The following is an 18,174-nucleotide window of genomic DNA, read 5'->3' as shown; positions in this document are numbered from 1 at the left end:
TTCTGTTTTTGCGATTCTTTGCATAATGTCCCTTTTTTGCATGTATAACATACAACTTCTGTCATGTCTACTGGTGGCCTTTGGTTCATATTAACCTGGTTCTGGTTTTTATGTGGAGTTTTCTTGTTATTATTCGGTTTGTTCTTCATTGCCTTTTTATTAGGTTTCATATTAGAATTTGTTTTATTAGCATGCTGATTTATGATATTAACTTTAGCCTTGGCAGATGACATAGCCACTTCCTCATTGTGGTCCTGTTTTCGGGATTCTTCTTCAATCCGGAGTCTCATAATGAGACTTTCCATTGAAAACTCCTTGGATTTATGTCTAAGAATGTTTCTAAAATCCTTCCATGAGGGAGGAAGCTTATCAATGATGACTGCAACTTGAAATTGCTCGTCAATCTTCATTCCCTCAGAAAGTATTTCATGAACAATTATTTGTAGGTCGTGACACTGAGTCACAACCGACTTGTCATCTTCCATCTGGAATTTAAGGTAACGACTTACAACGTACTTTTTCGAGCCAGCCTCCTCAGTGTCATATTTCTTCTGCAGGGGATCCCACACATCAGAAGCAGGTGGAAGATAGCAGTATAGGTCGTACAAGTCGTCAGTAAGTGCATTCACGATATAGTTCTTGCACTTGAAATCCTCAGCATTCCATTTGTTGACAGCAACAGTAAGAGCAGGTTCCAACATATCTTCCGCCGTAGGTCGTTTCTCTGTCAGAACATTATCAACCTTCACCAAGGTCAGATAAAATGTCATCTTTGCTTTCCACCGTTTGAAGTTTTGACCGGCAAACTTGAAAAGGCGATTATTGTTGTTGTCGTTTTTGAAATGGCTTCCTTCCTCGTGTTCCATTGTTAAACAGACAAACAGTACCTTAAAATTGTTGGAAAACAATTTGCAAAAACAGGATTAACAATGAAATTGGAAGCTGAGGCGCGGACTAGGTCGCTCTCTTTTTAAGGTATTATGGTCTGTTCCTCCCGGTGCGCATTGCATGAGCGGAACCTCCGTGATACAACAGCCTCTCTAAATGTCTTGATGATCACTGCACAGCAAAAACCAAAACTGGAAGAGAGAACAAGAACTAATAGTCTACTGCCATTATCAGGGAGAGAAGTTTTTCTTCAAGAGAGGAAAGATACGAAAAACTGGTGTGTTTGGTCTGCTGTAAAGCCTTGTTTTTATAGGATTGAGAGAGTGTAACGTTCGCTCTCAACGTTTGGCCAACTCTCAACGTTACAAAATAAAAAGTAACGTTCCAAACTAAAGTGTCGGTTACGGGTTACGGACTTACAGCCAAAGCAAAAACGTTTTCTTTTCTTTTTTTTTTCTTTTTTTTTTTGTAAACATACCAAGACGATTAAAATAACCAACATTATCTATAAAGCGTTGTTTTATTTTGAATTCTTTGAATTATTGACGCGCTCATATTGTTCTTGCTACAGGCAAGCAGCTGTGATTTTGTAGTATGGTCCTATAAATTAAAATTTGCCTATTTTAGTCAAGGAATATAGCCTTTGGATGGATTTTATATTGTGGGAATCTGAAGCTATACTGCATCTATCCTCTTGAAAACTAAGTTGGTCAGAAATTTTCATTATGTCTATAGCCTTTGATCCATCTATCTTGATTCTTCTTTTTCACCTTAATAACCTTTATAGAGTAGCATTCAATCCTAGACATTGCTGAAATACCATGATGCTTGCAAGAAGTTAACTTGATATTAACTTCATTGCAACAATGATCTATGTGCTTTATGGTTATATATATGTTTAAAAAATTTATTGATAAAATCTTGAAGGGTTTAGTAGTATTACACTCGTAGATGTAGGATTCTCTCTGGGAAATTAGGGTCTCCCCTCCTCTCCCAATACACTGAAAAAAAACACACATTTGACTTTTTTTTTTGTGTACTTGAGAGGGAGACTCTAATTTCCTGTCTAGTGAGAGTGAAATCTTAAATGGCTAATCTAGTGGGGATGTAATACTAGTTAACCCTAAAATCTTAGCTTGGTTTTTCAAAATAAATGAAAAAGAACAAAAAAAAAGCTGGGATTTCTCTCTGTTTTGCTTAACTAGCAGGTAATGCAACTTTAATTGAACATGTGTAAGTGTGTAACTTTCTTTTCCTTTTTCTTTTTCTCGGTTCTTTATTCAGAATTTTTCTTCACTCACTATTCAATTGTTTCGCCTGTTCAAAATTTTCACTGAGGTTGCTGAAAGTATCAGACTTGATCATTAATCCCTTCACCATTAATAAAATATCCGAGAATTATTTTCGTTATCGTTGAAATTAATTTTTTAATTAGCTAGCTTCTGTAGTTTAGAATGGGCAAATGTTGGTATCTACCATAGCATGAACATTTTTAGACATTTAAAAAATAAATAACACTTTTGAAACTTTAAATTTTTTCGAACTTGTCCTATACAGGGTAAGCCTAGCTAACTAACCACTTTAGCAACCTAATGGGAAATTAAATATATGCTATAATACTGTAGCAAAGCACATGTTAGCAGCTGCACAAATTTTGATCATATGTAAAAGTCTATATAACGGGATCTTAATTCAAGATGAGCAGAATATACACAAACACAACATACAGAGAATTTCTTGGAAAAGCCAAAATGGGAAGCTCAGGTTGTCTACTGTTGGCAGTTATGTGTTTTCTGGGATTGTTTGGATCTGGTCTAGCTCAGCTGAAAATGGGTTTTTATGATCAAAGTTGCCCCAAAGCTGAAACCATTGTGCTAAACTATGTGAAAGAGCACATCCCAAATGCTCCAAGTTTGGCTGCACCTTTGATAAGAATGCACTTTCACGACTGTTTTGTAAGGGTTAGTATTCTGAGTCTTTGTTTAGTTCAACTTGTACTGCAAGTCCACTAAGAAGTGAAGGTTTCAGACTTTCAGGCTTTGGATAGAGTTGTTATTTATAGTAGTATTTGCTATCTTATTGCATTTGGTATAGTTAATACAAAAATGGATTGTTATTTTTCAGGGATGTGATGGATCTGTCCTTCTGAATGATACTTCAAATAATCAAGCCGAGAAAGATGCTTTTCCGAATCTAAGCATCAGAGGATTCGACTTCGTTGACAAAGTCAAGAACCTATTAGAAGCTGAATGTCCTGGCATTGTTTCGTGTGCCGATATTATTTCTTTGATTGCAAGAGACTCAATAGTTACTACGGTAAGTGAAGGACGTACTCCGAGATAATTAAGGGTGCGTGCTTCAGTGCACTTGTTCGGTTTATCTTTCTGATATTTACTCCTTCAATTCAGCATCATCTTATAAGGTCATGGTCTGATTACACATGAACATTGTCTCAGTTTGGATGTTCTTCACAAGCATTTTTATCCCTTACATATTCTGCACACGAGAATTTGAATAGAGATCTGATTTGAATATACATATAGTGATGCCTCAATTGTTCAACTGCAACAACAGGGTGGACCATACTGGAAAGTCCCAACTGGTCGTAGGGATGGGACTATTTCAAGAGTCTCCGAGGCCTTAAACAATATCCCTTCACCATTTAACAACTTCACCGATCTCCAAAGATTATTTGGGAACAAAGGACTGAACATAAAAGATCTAGTCCTATTATCAGGTATTTTAAAACTCGCTGAACTACTTTACTAGGTTCATTGTTTTCAACAAAATATTTTGGAGTAACATTCTAAACGGGATTTGCAGGTGCACACACTATTGGAGTTTCTCACTGCAGCTCATTTACCAATCGTCTCTACAATTTCACTGGAGTAGGTGATCAAGATCCAGCTCTAGATAGTGAATATGCTGCAAATCTCAAGGCAAGGAAATGTACAACTCCCACAGATAGCACAACCATAGTCGAGATGGATCCAGGGAGTCACAGGACTTTCGACCTCAGCTACTATACACTTCTAGTTAAAAGACGAGGTTTGTTTGACTCTGATGCAGCTTTAACCACAAACTCTGATTCAAGATCTTTTATCTCCCAGTTACTCCAGGGACCACTATCAAACTTCTTAGCAGAATTTGCGCTGTCCATGGAGAAAATGGGTCGAGTTGATGTAAAAACAGGATCATCGGGTCAGATCAGGAAGCAATGTGCACTTGTGAATAGCTAGGCTCATCAAGAACTTCAAATAGTTTCTTCATACCGTTTTTTCTTTTTCATGTCTTATGATTTGTGAGAATAAATTGTATTCGCCCGTGAGTTTCTTTAGTAGTATCTAAGAGTGCGTAAGGATGGTTTGTTTTTTACAATCCTCCAATAGTTTGAAACAAATGCTTAAGATAACTTAGAACAAGTTAAACTTAATGAAAGTGAATTCCTGATCTGTATACTATAACTTTTACTTAGATGTCTTACAATGTTAGTGGTTCCTTTAATTCACTCTTCGGCAATTTAGTCTTATCTCTCCCTGTTGTCCTTGTAGGACTCCCACATTTCCTAATTTTATTATGGCCCTGGCGAACTTGCACCTGAAAACATTAGGCTGTTGTATGTACTCCGCCGCTAATTTCTGAGTAACATCAGTAAATGCCAACCCTTGATCTAACTGTAGGACTGCTTCTCCATTGAGCACACCTTGGTAAAACGAACTATCTAACTTGAACGGTGTCTTGCTTGTTGGAGTCATGAATACAGTTGGGTCCTTGCTTATGTTAAAAATCTGAGTAACTGGTCTTGGGCATTTCTTCATGAGGAAACCCAGAACTCCAGGATCCAATGTAGGGTCTGCCCGCCCTGTGCCTATGAAGTTGTAGAGCCTATTGGCGAAAAAACCACAGTGACAGAATCCAACTGAATGAGCACCTGTAGTAAATCACCCAGGTAGATTAGTATCTATAGATAAACACGGATATGTTAGTATGAAACATGAAGGCAATCTTGATAACAGTTTTGATTGAACAAGCTCATCACCTAGTAATGTGGTAAGATCATCCAAATTGAGGCCAATATTTTGAAAAGCACTTAATACAGAATCAAGCTGCCTGGGATGTTAACGTCGCTTATGGTAGAAACAGTTCCATTTTTCTGCCAGTTTGTATATGGTATGAGGATCCTCCAGATAACGAGACTCCATCTCGAGTTGCTAGAGCCAATATATCTGCATAAGATACAACACCTTGGCATTTTGTCTCCAACTCTAACTTTATCTTGTCAATTAGCTCGAATCCCCTTAGACTTAAGTTTGGAGGGGCTTATTTTTCTGCTATAATTTCTCCTCTACTATCAAGAAGAATTGAACCATCACACCCCTGTAACGGCTGTAAGCAGTTCAGTTATATACCCAAGACAAAGAAATAAAGAAATAAAGGCTCATGAATACACCAATAATTGTAAGATAATATACTGACGAAACAGGTATTTAGCGAAAAAAAACAAAATAGGTAAGGGGTAGTGGCGTCAATATGGTATGTGCAGTGTTTCAAACTCAGTCGACGAGGGATTGCAGTGCATTGCAATTCAGAGTGTTGCATTGCAGATGGTTATTTTTGGTTGTTAGGACCTCATTCCTCTGGGACACATGCGTATATACAAACACCAAAGAGAGTGACTCAATATTTGGATCCTTCATTTTGTAAAATTTACTTGAACAAAGCCAAAAATGCACATATAATATATGCTACTTGCGAACAATAAGAAACAAGTCGTGAAAATAACAAGGGTAAGTAACAAAGTAAAAAGGGAAGAAAAGGACTTGATACCGATACAACATAAAACATCAAACAATTAGGAAAATTAAGGCCTACAATAAAGAAAAGAAGGTCAAAGCAAAGGTATTCAAATAGAACTGATACATAACGAACTTATGCAAATGATAATATTATTAACGGTTAAAATCTGAAGTTTCTGGAGATTCAAAAGTATGAACATTAACACATTTGGTTACCGAAAAAACACATTTAAAGAACCAAGATAAAGAACTTTTAAATCTTACTCTGACGAAACAATCATGGAAATGCAACCGAAGTAAGCCAGCCGCGATAGAAGAATCTCTCTTGAACTCTTGTTTCATTATTGTTTTCACCACAAGTTCTGCTTGGGGACAAGAGCTTTTGTAGAAATGTAGCTCCAGAGAAAGACCACTATTAACAAGTAGTAGAATTAGAAGAGAAGAGAACAGAGCAGAGCTGCCATTATAGAAGCTTCTGTTCACTGGCTCACTGCTCTGTCAGTGTCAGTGAACTACTTGAGCTTTAGTAGACCATTTGAAGCATTTTTATATGTGAATCATCAAGAAGTTAAAGTACTTGCTAATAGTTGCTATTGTCGTACAAAGATTAATTTTCCTACAATTATTTATTCATAAACAGTTTTTTTTTTTTTAGTTACTTAATTGGTTCGTGCAATCAACAATAATGTTCTCGAACATCAAGGTTTAATTTGGAATTTTGTAATATCTTTGCACAGATTTTGCATGGACATACTCACATACGTTAACTATGCCTGTAAGTCCGGCCTTGTATTTGCGGCATTAATTATGCCTTCAGTTCTTAGTGAGGTAGGCCTATATATGCATAAGAATCTAGAACTAGTCTGCACATTTCTCTTGTTACCACAAGATCTTCACAGAAATGTATCATTTGGAAGCTTTGATTGCTGTTTAATATGGCATATATATACGTTGACTGTAAGTATACTTCTTACATTATTTAATTGGTTATCACTACATAATCCTGGATCAAATATATTTTATTTTAGACTAGGGTATGCCCGTGTCTACGGCCTGCGAGACCTCGACGCGCCTGCGACATTACCCCGACAACTCATTGCACCTTCGTCGCATGTAAGCATTAATGATCTTAAAGCGTAAAATATTGGGCACAAGACCAAATAAACAACTCAATTTATAAATACCGCAAGGCCATTCCACTACCCATTATCTATAAGCCCAAATCAATTGGGCTAATTAACAGTTTTATGGGCTTTCAACAATTTATAAGTCCAAATTTCGATTGTTGACTTTTGGTTGATTTTTGGATAGATCCCATAAGATTGATTACACTTAATAAAATTACACAAACTCTCCAAACACTTGGATGGCTACGTATCATGACTTAGAAAAAATAACGACAACTATTAGATATAGATCTCTACAGAGCTCCACACCATTGCTTTTTATTAGATAGATTTAAAAAGAGCTTGTCACACACCTGAGTCATTATCATTAGGAATTTAATAAGTACATAATTGACAATTGTGAAGTTGAGATTGGCATGTCCCTGGGGCCGAAATGGGAATGCTGGGCCAATACAATCAGCTTGGACTGGATTTTTCACAAATAATACCAGCAACTCACCAAGGGATTGGAATCCACCCTGAATTGAGTCCTTTTCCTAAAGCCCAGCTAATACTTGCTAATGTTCTCATATAGAAAAGATAACATTCGAACAACCATTTCTTGCAGCATTCAAACAACTTTTAATAAAGTGAGACAGAACAAGACCACATGAGTCATTATTCGAGACAAAATAAATATACAACTAATACATTCCTAATTAGTATATGAAGAAGGTAAATGTCTAATTTTATCTTATAGAATTAATAGGATATTACACCAATAATTTAAGGCTTAGTTCTAGTTTGGGTGAAGAAAGGGCATGATTTTGATTGATGGAAATGGTTGCTCTTTGTGAGTAATAAGATGTCTATGTATCCAACACTGTGTGTGAGTAGAATTAGGAGTGTTGGAATCAAGCCAACGTAGTTATGAGGGTGGCTAAAATTTTATAGGCATTGAGAGTGTACATTTGGTAGGACACGTGTGATGGTTTGGATAGATGTGTGGTTGAGATGAGCACGTGTGTAGTTGCTCTAGGCGTTAGGTTGTTTGAACTAGCATATGACATAATGATGGTAAGAACACTATAATGATGGTATATGGTTGTAATGATTTGGGTATTACGGTGGGTGGCGGGTGGAGGCTAATGCTAATGATAGCAATGATGAGAGCAGTAAGTGATGATGACATGAAATGGAGTCGAGTGACGAGTCATGAGATGTTGATCTGATGTCGATCGAGTCATTAATACTTTGACAAGTGAGTGAGTGCTTGTGTTCTTGGAGTCGATCTCGCAAAGTCGTTGTGTGTGGATCAGACAGCGTACACTATAGTACAAAATATCAGGATATAGGTATTTATCGATATTCAATTTCTGGATATGTATCGTGGATATATCCTCCTCTTTGAGGATATTTGACATTATTTCACATGCAAATATCGTGGATATATCCAAAATATCGACAAATATCGTGGATATTGTGGATATTTATTGATATATCATGATACATTATTTATATTTATTTGAAATATAATGGTAAATATTAAATAAAATTGTTATATACACAAAATATCGCCAAATATCCTCAAATATCGCAAAATATTACAAATATCGTAAATATCATCAAAATATCACTAATATTTATAGTCGTATATATCTCTAAACATATCGTGATATTTATATATCTTTATCTGAAATCTGGATAGATATCCCCAAATATCGCGATATATCGAGATATTTTATACTATGGCGTACACTACGTGTTTGATAGGATGTCCCTTACAAAGAATAATACAATATGCTCACTAATATAGAAACACAAGCTATGGCTTAACACTTGCTTGCCGCCCTTTTCACATATAATTTTTCTGGTGTATAGCTTCGCACCCACTGTTTCCTTCATGACATTAGTTGATTTTAACACGACTTTAAATGTTGTGCAAGAAAGTAAGAGTGATAGTAGGGGGCAATCAATAAAGCAGAACACCTTTAATACTCACAAAAAAATTTCTAGTCGTAATTTCGACATTCGATGTCCTCGAAAGAAATGTGCATTGCAGAAGAGCATCATCAACGCGTTGTTATAATTGGCTATGACACGTCAACATTTTTCAACGATACAAATTGCCAAATCAAAGTTAAGTACCAGCGCAAAAATTGTTAAATTTAATTTTGTTTTCTGGACGACAAAACTTGTTCCGTGCAAAACTTTTTTTACTTGGCACAGGTAAACTTGTCCCGTGCCAGTCGAATTCATTTCAACCCAATTCCTTCTCCACTTCCAGTACTCGATTCATCATCCCATTTCACATTTTCAACCAAATTTCTTTATGTTTTTTTATCAACGTCGTTGAGCTGGACGTAAGAAGAGTATTCTGCGTGGGTCGGGGAGTTTAATTTTCATTCTCTAATCTTTCTCGACTTCAATTTCTATCTCAATTTCAACTACGAATATGGGCGGATCAAATATTGTCCACATTTCTACGTCTAAGATTTGTCAGTGATGTAAGAAATTAAGTTGGCCATTACACTACTTCATGTCCATACATTAATATCAAATGCCCAAAACCTGAATGTAATGTCATGATGATAGTGGTCATAACTAACAATGATGATAGAACATTAGAAGACAAACTTCTAAAGTGTGATGTTGATGATTGTCCCTCAAATATCAACATATCATTCAAAAAAGGTTGACATACCTGTATGTTATTTTTGCAAGGAAGCAATAAATTTCTGCCCTAGGTGTGGCTTGCGATCAATGCAATCTTTCAATGTGTGTTAGAGAAACAAGTCGTATCTCTTACAATTTAAGTGTAGGATATGTAATATTTGTACGTTGTTTAATTTCGTAGTGTATTGTCTTTAATTGTTTTGTGTTTTTAATTTCGTAGAATTTTATAAGATATTTTGTGTTTTTATATCAAATTAAGTTGTAATGTTTTGTAATGTTTTTCATTTCTAGTTGAATTGATTTGTTTTTAATTTCAACTTATAAACAAACACATTTTTTTAAGAAAATATACTTTCATTAAAATAAAATACAATTTTATTTAAAGAAAAACATACACGTAAACGATAAAAACATATTACAACATAAAACTTAAATAAATTAGTACGTTAAAACATAATCTAATACAACTCAAGTACATGTCTAAGAACATCCAAATAGCGTTCATGAACAAATTCAACTCTTTTAATTTCTAGAAATATACATTTCGCCACAGTTTTTCGCTCTTCACCGCTATTGAAAGCACAAACAATCCTAAGTGCACGCTGCAAGGTAAGATATTTCTTACAATTTTTGCAAATTCTCTCAAATCGTTACAATAAGACTTTATTGGTTCTACCTCCACGATTGTCGTTATGTCTGAATATTTCACAAGTTCTATCCTAAATAACTCGCCTAGGTCTATAATTTGACAACGCAATATTACGCTTCATTCTTTCAAGTGTAACCATATATGCTCGACACAATAATTTATTTTCAGCAAGGATGAATTTCAAATTACGTCTTAGACGAGGATGGCGCTCCATATTTTGTGAATTGGCGAGAGAAATATTAGTGAATTGGTGATCCATTTAACGAAATAAGAAAGACTAGAGAAAGAATAGTGAATTGGTGAAAAATAAGTGAAGTAGTGAAACAATATATATATGCCACAAGGCCAACGGACCTAAATATATCCGTTCAGACCCAACGGTAGAAAAGCCTGAGGGTACAAAATCGAGCTGTTTTCATTTTTTATTTTTAAAAAAAAAGAAAAAAATTCTGGACGGCAAATCTTGTCCCGTGCGGCTTATTTTTATTTTTCTCACGAATTTGGTTTGGAATTTGACAATTATTAGAATACAAATCGTGTTTTGGCAGTTGGGGGTTGAAATTGCCAAAATCATTTTCATTTGTCACATTAGAAATGAGATATAACAACGTGTTGATGATGCTCTAATAAGCTTATAATTGACCTATCCACTGCAAATCAATAAGTTTGATAGTAAGAGTGTAAAGATGTAAATATTGATATATTATCATAAAAAAAAAGGCTAAATCTATGGTGCGCTGGTATGCTATCAAATCTGGGCCACTCATACCAAGGGGTGCGTGTGTATTGCATGGCAAAAGTACTGATCTAAAGGCCCACATTACCTGCGCACCATACATCTCGCGCACTGAAGACATGCTAAAAAAAAAAGGGTAAATATTGATATTTCATTTCCAATCTTTTTTGAGGGGTGCTTAAAGGAACACTACGAATTATTTTTCTAAAAAAATGCCAGTGAAGGATAAATTTAGCTCAATCAGCCTAAATGAAAAGTTGCTCCCCTGATAAGGAATCCAACTTTCCAGCCCAAAGTACTTATTCTTTTCTTTCTCAACAGTCCATACTTACAAAAAGGTCAAATTCTCCTGACATGTCTTATCTTCACCGCCATCTTCAATGCTACATAAACACTCTTAAGTCTTAACACAAATTCTATCTTCCGCATATTATTATCCCAACGATGGAGAACCGTACACGAATACCCATTGAGCCCATGTCTACAACTCGGCCAGTCAAGCATCAACATAGTCACACCCGCTATTATGCACACAGGGTACGCGAAAGCCTCACAACTCGTTTTGTTAAGCTACTATGTTCAATTTTCTTGGGTATACTTCTCATTGTGGGAATCGTACTTTTCATTCTTTGGTTAAGTTTACGCCCACACCGGCCTAGATTTCATGTCAAATCTTTCTCCATTCCGGGGTTGAATTCAGAAACAGGATTGCAAAATGCTCGTGTTACATTCGACGTATCAGCCCGAAATTCGAATCAAAATATAGGAATCCATTATGATGCAATGGATGCTACAGTTTACTATAGGGACCAAAGTATAGGCCAAACTCCGTTACTATTCCCATTTTATCAGCCATCAAAAAATACAACATGGATTCATGGTGAGTTAAGTGGGGCCACATTGACTGTTGATAGCGCCAAGTGGCGAACGTTTGTTGATGAGATCGGGAAAGGGACAGTGGTGTTTCGATTAGACTTGAAGTCTTGGATGAGATTTAAGGTATCATCTTGGTGGGATAGTAAACACCATAAGATGCATACTAGCTGTGATGTTGCTGTGGGCCAGGATGGTGAGATATTGCCTACTTCTAAAGATAAGAGATGCCCAGTTTACTTCACTTGATGTTGTTTTATAATTCCAATGGCTCTTTATCTCTTTAAAAGTGGAGGTTTTCACTCTACGTGTAATTTACTCACTCTATATAGAGAGTATTATTGAGATACAAAATACATTCCGCACCACTTCAAATGAAGTGGTATGATTTATTTTTCTATTCTGCGCCAGTTCGAGTGGTATGACTTATTTTATTATTATTTTTTTCTTTATTTACATTTGAGCCAGATGAAATAGAGTGATTTGTTGAGGTTTTCATGCTATACTTGTAAAACCATAATACTCATTTTCTTTATCTATATATCTGTAAAACACTGTTAAATTGAGAAATAAAAATAAAGAGTCCAAAACTATTGGACTCAGCATAAGCCGAAGAGCATGGCATCTTCATCTTTTTTCCATTTCTTTGTTTTTATATTCTTATTTATTTATTTTTTAATTTGTTTGGTGCAAAATTTAAATTCTTCATTGATTTTGGCCGGGTGTGCATTTTGAAAAAATTATTATATAGCAAACAATCAATTTCATCATTAGTAGGTGCACAAGTGAGCACAACAAGCAACCGTGTGAAACACTCTAATGGTATCTCTGTGACTATTTTTTTTATAGATAAAAGGAATACACTTCCAAAACTAGGAAGAGCTTCCTACCTTCCTTACATCCATGCATAAAGTAATCAAATAACCTTGTCAGAAAGTAGGGTTCAAAGTAAAATCTTGAGGGGCTTGTTGTCCCCTAGCCGCGAGTACATGGACAATAATATTCGAGTTTCTGCAAATGTAAAAGAAATTACAATGATCAAACAAAGAGATACTGTAGTAAATATCATATGCGACTGATCTAGCTCCCCAAGATAAATTGGTTCCTTTGTGCTCAAGGACTTCACCAGTGTTTTCAAATCACAAAATGGTGACACGTCCGAGTTTCAAACGGCGACACAAAGTCTACTCCTCCTCGGATGGCTCGTGCCTGCCTCTTCCTCGGGTCGGGGTAACCTTTCACCATGTCCCATGTCTGCACCAATACAATATCCAAAATTATTCCATATAGAAAAACCAAGGCCTGCTTGGTTAGTATTACTATTCCAAGAGGCATCGGTAGTAAGGTAGTGGCAGTCATTTTCTATCTCGGGCCAGCTATCTATGTAATTGCTTTTAGCATAGGGTTCTTTCTTGTTAGTTATGAAGGTTGAAGCTCTACGGATTATGTTAATTGCATCTATGTGCCTGTTGTTAAAAATTAGATCATTTCTACTGGTCCATATTGAGAGCATGATAGAAGCAAGAGTACTTAGAGTGTCTCTTATCTCAGTCTTATTTTGTATTCTAGCTATAATGGTGGTGATAATAGAGGTAAGGGTAGTATCTTGATTCCAGTGGTCTGTCCTGATGGAAAGGTTAGAAGCATACCAGACGTGTCTGAGTAAATTGCAGTGAAAGAGTGCATGAGTAGTGGATTCCACCTGGTTATTACAGCGCGGACAAATTCCAGAAGGGATTAAATTTCTATTCCATAGGTTTTCCCTTGTGGGAAGGTTGTTGCAGATGGCCTTCCAGAAGAAAAGTTTTACTCTTTCTGCAGTGTCCAAGTTCCACGAGTGATTCCAAAAAGTTGGATTGTGGTTGTTGTTGTCTTCTGTGCTTTTGCTTAGATACTTGTACATAGACTTCATTGTTAGTTCACCGTCTTTTTCCCCCATCCATCTTATGGAGTCAACATGCTCATTGTGACTGAGCGGTATTTTCATGATTTCTGTCACAATATCTAGAAGAAAGATGCTGTGGAGAGCAACTATCTTCCAAGTTCGAGTTCCACTGTCAATGAGATCTTCCACTCGCTGATACGGGCTTGCACATGGTGGAGGCCCTATTGGTTTTCTACTTGGTAAGGTTGGTATCCAAGGATCCAACCATATGTCGATGTTTCTTCCTGTTCCGATATGCCAGCAAAGTTGGGGAAGGATAGCATCCCTTGCTTTGATAATGCCTTTCCATATCTTTGAGGCGCCTTTTGGGCATGTAGCTCTAACCAGTGACTGTCCACGTGCATACTTCTTCATGAGACTAGTGGCCCATGGTTTGTCAGGCTCTTTGATTATTCGCCAGAGTAATTTTGCTTGTAGAGCAGTGTTGTGATGTGAAGCAAGTCGAACTCCCAGCCCACCGCACGACTTTGGCTAACAAATCTTGTTCCAAGAAGTATAATGCACCTTATTTGTGTTGTTGTCTGTTTGTCCCCAAAAGAAGTTCGAGTTTACGGAATCCAAATTTTTTTGGATTGAAACTGGCAGGGGGAAAATTGACATGATGTACGAGGGAATTGCCGAGGTTACAGCTTTTATAAGCGTAAGTTTTCCAGCTTGAGAAAGAAGTTTTGCTCTCCACCCTTCCATTCTTTGGGTAACTCTCTCTAAAACTTCTTCAAAATCAATTTTTTTTTCCTTCTCAGAACTAGAGGAGCTCCCTAATATTTGCCATGGGTAATGGTCTTCCCAATCTTGAGGATTCTTTTGACAATATGTTGATGTCGATGATGAGTATTATGGCTGAAGAAGATACCGGACTTCTGAAAATTGATCTCCTGTCCCGATACATTTTTAAAAGTTTCAAGGATATCTTTCAGGACGTGTGTTTCAGCTATATTTGCTCTGCTGAAAATAAAACTATCATCGGCAAAGAGCAGGTGAGATATAGGGGTATCACTTCTGCTTATTTTTACTCCGTGAAGACGCTTCTCCTTTTCGGCATTAGTGAGTAGCCGCGAGAGAACTTCCATGCAGATTATGAACAGGAAAGGTGATAGAGGGTCACCTTGTCTGATACCTCTTTCTGGCTTAAGAAAGCCTGTGGGTGATCCATTAAGCTTGAAAGAGAGAGAAGTGGTGGAGATACACTGTTTTATCCATTTCCTCCACTTTTCACAAAAACCAAGTGCTTCCATAGTTTCCAGAAGAAAATCCCATTCGACTCTGTCGAAGGCTTTGCTTAGATCTAGCTTAATAGCCATGCATCCAGCTGCGCCTTTTTTCCTTTTCATAGTGCGGATAATTTCATGGGCAAGGACAATATTGTCAAAAATTTGTCTTCCTTTTACAAAAGCACTTTGGGATGGCGAGATGAATTTCTCCAAAAGCAGTTTAATTCGGTTTGCAAGAACTTTTGTGAGAATTCTTAAGCTAACATTGCACAGGCTGATTGGACGGAAATGGTTAAGAGTTTCAAGTTTTTGGCACTTTGGAATGAGGGTGATATTTGTATGATTCAACTCAGTCAAAAGGTGGTCAGAGTTCATGAAGCTCTTAATAGTGTTTAGGAGATCGAGGTGTATTATGTCCCAATACTTTTGGTAAAAGAGCGGGGTGAAGCCATCAGGGCCAGGGGCTTTGTGTGGGTCCATGGAGAAAAGCGCTTCTTTTATCTCAACCAGAGTAACTTCTTTGGTGAGCTCTTGATTTTCTTCTGTTGAAACAACAGATTCAAAGACGTTTAGATCACTAATTTTGGTAGCTGGGTTAGATGAAGTGAAAAGATTTTTGAAGTGCTCCTCAATGGTTTTACCAATCGCATTTTGCTCCTCTACCCATGTGCCATCAACTTTCCTGATCTTGTTAATCTCAATGCGATTCCTTCTGACAACAGTCGATAGGTGAAAATAACGTGAGTTTGTCCCATCACAGTGTAACATCGTATCTCTAGATTTATCCCTCCAGAGTTTTTCTTCGAGTTGGATGGCTTGGTTAAGGTCCTCCATCAGGTTTCGCTCGTAGATAGGGTCCGAGTTAGGGTTCAGCTGGCACTTTTTGATCTCCTCGCGGATGCTTTTGATTCTAAAATGGACATTCCCAAAAACATCCCTGTTCCGACCCCCACAAATGTGGCCCAATAAAAGCCTAATTCAATATAAAGTCCATGCTACAAAAAAGTCCACGCTCAGAGCCCATGCTCAGAGCTTTGCTACAAAAAAGCCCACTCTCAAAGCCCATGCTCAGAGCTTTGCTACAAAAAAGCCCACGCTCAGAGCCCATGCACAGAGCTTATCTACAAAAAGCCCACGCTCAAAGCCCATGCTACAAAAAAGCCCATGCTCAAGAGCCCATGCTCAGAGCTTATCTACAAAAAGCCCACGCTCAAAGCCCATGCTACAAAAAAGCCCATGCTCAGAACTTTGCTACAAAAAAGCCCACGCTCAGAGCCCATGCTCAGAGCTTATCTACAAAAAGCCCACGCTCAAAGCCTACATACCTACACGTAAAATTAATATCAATTGCACACATGTTTTGCGAGTCAAACAACTTCTACCAACTACATCCCACACAGTTGTCTGCCAGTTCTCCAACTTCATCCCACGAGCTGGCAGTTCTCCCGCCAGTTCTCCAACTTCATCCCACGAAATGACACAGTTCTCCGCCCGGTTCTCAACTTCATCCCACGAGTGACAGTTCACCCGCCAGCCACCAACTTCATCCCACACGATTTGTCCGCCCGGTTCTCAACTTCATCCCACGAGTATGATTCTCTCCCGCCAGTTCTCCAACTTCGTCCCACGAGCTGACAGTTGTCCACCAGTTCTCCAACTTTGTCCCACGAGCTGACAATTCTCCCGCCAGTTCTCCAACTTCAACCCACGAGCTGACAGTTCTCCCGCCAGTTCTCCAACTTCATCCCACGGGCTGACAGTTTTCCGTCAGTTCTCCAACTTCATCCCACGAGCTGACAGTTGTCCCGCCAGCTCTCCAACTTCATCCCATGATTGGACAGTTCTCCCACCAGTTCTCCAACTTCATCCCACGATTGGAATATTGGGGAACGAGGAAGTAACTATCACCAATCCTACCTATAAAATCGAACCTTCGTCATTTTTCCAGAACTACGCAATCGAGACTTGATCCCAAGCAATATCTTTGGGTACGTAGGCAACTTCAAAACCGAAGTCCAGCCTCATCTTTCCCCAATCACCATCTCCTTCACCATCTCCAAAAAACATTACTTCCAACCCTCATCTGGTGTGTTTTGGCAAATCTTGCTGAAACATATTTGGCGCCGTCTGTGCTCCTACCCTCAACCGCAAAAAAGTTGCGTCAATAGCTTCACAAAGAACAAACAACGGTGAAGGCTCTCCTCTTGCCGCTCAAGTTCAACACTTAACTTCTGTCGAATGAGAATTCCCTTTCTAAGTCCGATGGTTCTCAGCCATCTGCGACTGGGAGAGTGAGTATTCATATTGCAGATCCAACAACTCAAGTCGACTGTCGTCTCCAAAAATTGAAAAAACAGATACATGTATAGTTGTCAGGAGAAGTAACTACAGAATCAAAGCACTTCCTCACGCACCAAAAAGAATCGTGTGATTAAAGGAAGCAAACAAAACTATAATTATATGAAGACGGATAGTTTCAAGTGTGATCGTGAGTGAGTTCAAAAGCTCTTTTGCTAACTTTAATGTCGACCACTCATGGAGGGATAGACAACTCATCGAAGATATGAAGAAAAACAATGTTGGTATAGCCAATCCTAACCAAAATGCTATAAGAGATCGGCTCTCTCCTAGAAGAAATTATCTGTATGTATCACTTACCATGCTTTAGTAGTCTAACCTCTTTGAAAGGTCCTTCTACAAGTCGTGGTCCCAATCCTCGAGCTCATTGTCGACCAATGCATGTTTCACATTACATGGTCAGTTGACAATAATAGTTATGTAGATGGTGACTCACTTACAGAGGACCACAAAAAGAGTGATTGGATCCCAACCTTCCATCCATATACTCCAAATGTTCACCCTAGGTGAAGAAAGAACCAATTTTCATAATTGGCTCGGTCTTTTCCATTGCCAATTTGCAATATCTAATTTTACCTACCTTAAAAAAAAAAAAAATCTATCAATTTTTTTCAATTTTGGCGCTCCAAGAATTTTATTTCGAAAAGCTCTTTCAATTTGGTCATTAAGCAAAAAGACTCAATTTGATGACTAGTACACTAGTTCAACAATTCCGATCTGTTTGCCATCAATTCATATTGACTAGCTCGATCGTCAAGATATAACTACAAGAAATTAGCATACAACAAGGACAGTAGTTGACCTCGTCATGAAACTCGCACAGTTGATAGTAGCCCAAACCTTAGGGCTCATCGACGTGGCTGATTTGTTCCATATGATGATGTCGATGGCATTCCAATTGTAGCCTCACTGAAGAATGGATCGGCATATAATAAG

The 18,174-nt window shown here is 37.7% G+C and overlaps 3 protein-coding genes and 1 pseudogene across 4 annotated transcripts; 2 read left to right on the top strand and 2 right to left on the bottom strand.

Annotated features, from left to right (window-relative positions):
- The first annotated feature begins 1,902 nt into the window (after positions 1-1,902).
- On the top strand, positions 1,903-4,344 carry LOC147477670 (peroxidase 3-like). The gene is made up of 4 exons (XM_086583621.1): positions 1,903-2,849; positions 3,013-3,204; positions 3,463-3,625; positions 3,712-4,344. The coding sequence occupies exons 1-4, from the start codon at positions 2,586-2,588 to the stop codon at positions 4,125-4,127; spliced, it is 1,035 nt and encodes a 344-aa protein (XP_086439747.1). The 5' UTR covers positions 1,903-2,585; the 3' UTR covers positions 4,128-4,344.
- On the bottom strand, positions 2,597-7,173 carry LOC147477669 (peroxidase 57-like; annotated as a pseudogene). Its single transcript, XR_015209826.1, has 4 exons — positions 7,165-7,173; positions 5,949-6,179; positions 4,928-5,265; positions 2,597-4,819 (listed from the first exon to the last, which is right to left on the bottom strand). The product of XR_015209826.1 is annotated as a peroxidase 57-like (transcript).
- A 4,008-nt stretch (positions 7,174-11,181) lies between these two features.
- Positions 11,182-12,211, top strand: LOC147477668 (Late embryogenesis abundant (LEA) hydroxyproline-rich glycoprotein family). The gene has a single exon (XM_086583263.1). It carries the CDS (start codon positions 11,296-11,298, stop codon positions 11,971-11,973), a length of 678 nt encoding a protein of 225 aa, XP_086439389.1. The 5' UTR covers positions 11,182-11,295; the 3' UTR covers positions 11,974-12,211.
- Positions 12,212-12,889: 678 nt separating this feature from the next.
- On the bottom strand, positions 12,890-14,023 carry LOC147477667 (uncharacterized). Its single transcript, XM_086586054.1, has one exon. It carries the CDS (start codon positions 14,021-14,023, stop codon positions 12,890-12,892), a length of 1,134 nt encoding a protein of 377 aa, XP_086442180.1.
- Positions 14,024-18,174: the final 4,151 nt, after the last annotated feature.

Source organism: Coptis chinensis, chromosome 9 (genome assembly GCF_015680905.1).
Source record: "Coptis chinensis isolate HL-2020 chromosome 9, ASM1568090v1, whole genome shotgun sequence".
NCBI lineage: Eukaryota > Viridiplantae > Streptophyta > Magnoliopsida > Ranunculales > Ranunculaceae > Coptis > Coptis chinensis.
Note: the sequence above shows the minus strand (reverse complement) of the source record. Positions and strands in the feature narration are given on the sequence as shown.

What these genes read in the sequence shown, in the direction of transcription:
- LOC147477670 (XM_086583621.1), top strand. Translation starts at nt 2,586, where the DNA reads ATGAGCAGAATATACACAAACACAACATACAGAGAATTTCTTGGAAAA. An exon ending in TTCACGACTGTTTTGTAAGG is followed by an intron (nt 2,850 to 3,012) that starts GTTAGTATTCTG and finishes GTTATTTTTCAG; the next exon opens with GGATGTGATGGATCTGTCCT. An exon ending in AGATCTAGTCCTATTATCAG is followed by an intron (nt 3,626 to 3,711) that starts GTATTTTAAAAC and finishes CGGGATTTGCAG; the next exon opens with GTGCACACACTATTGGAGTT.
- LOC147477668 (XM_086583263.1), top strand. Translation starts at nt 11,296, where the DNA reads ATGGAGAACCGTACACGAATACCCATTGAGCCCATGTCTACAACTCGG.
- LOC147477667 (XM_086586054.1), bottom strand. Translation starts at nt 14,023, where the DNA reads ATGAAGAAGTATGCACGTGGACAGTCACTGGTTAGAGCTACATGCCCA.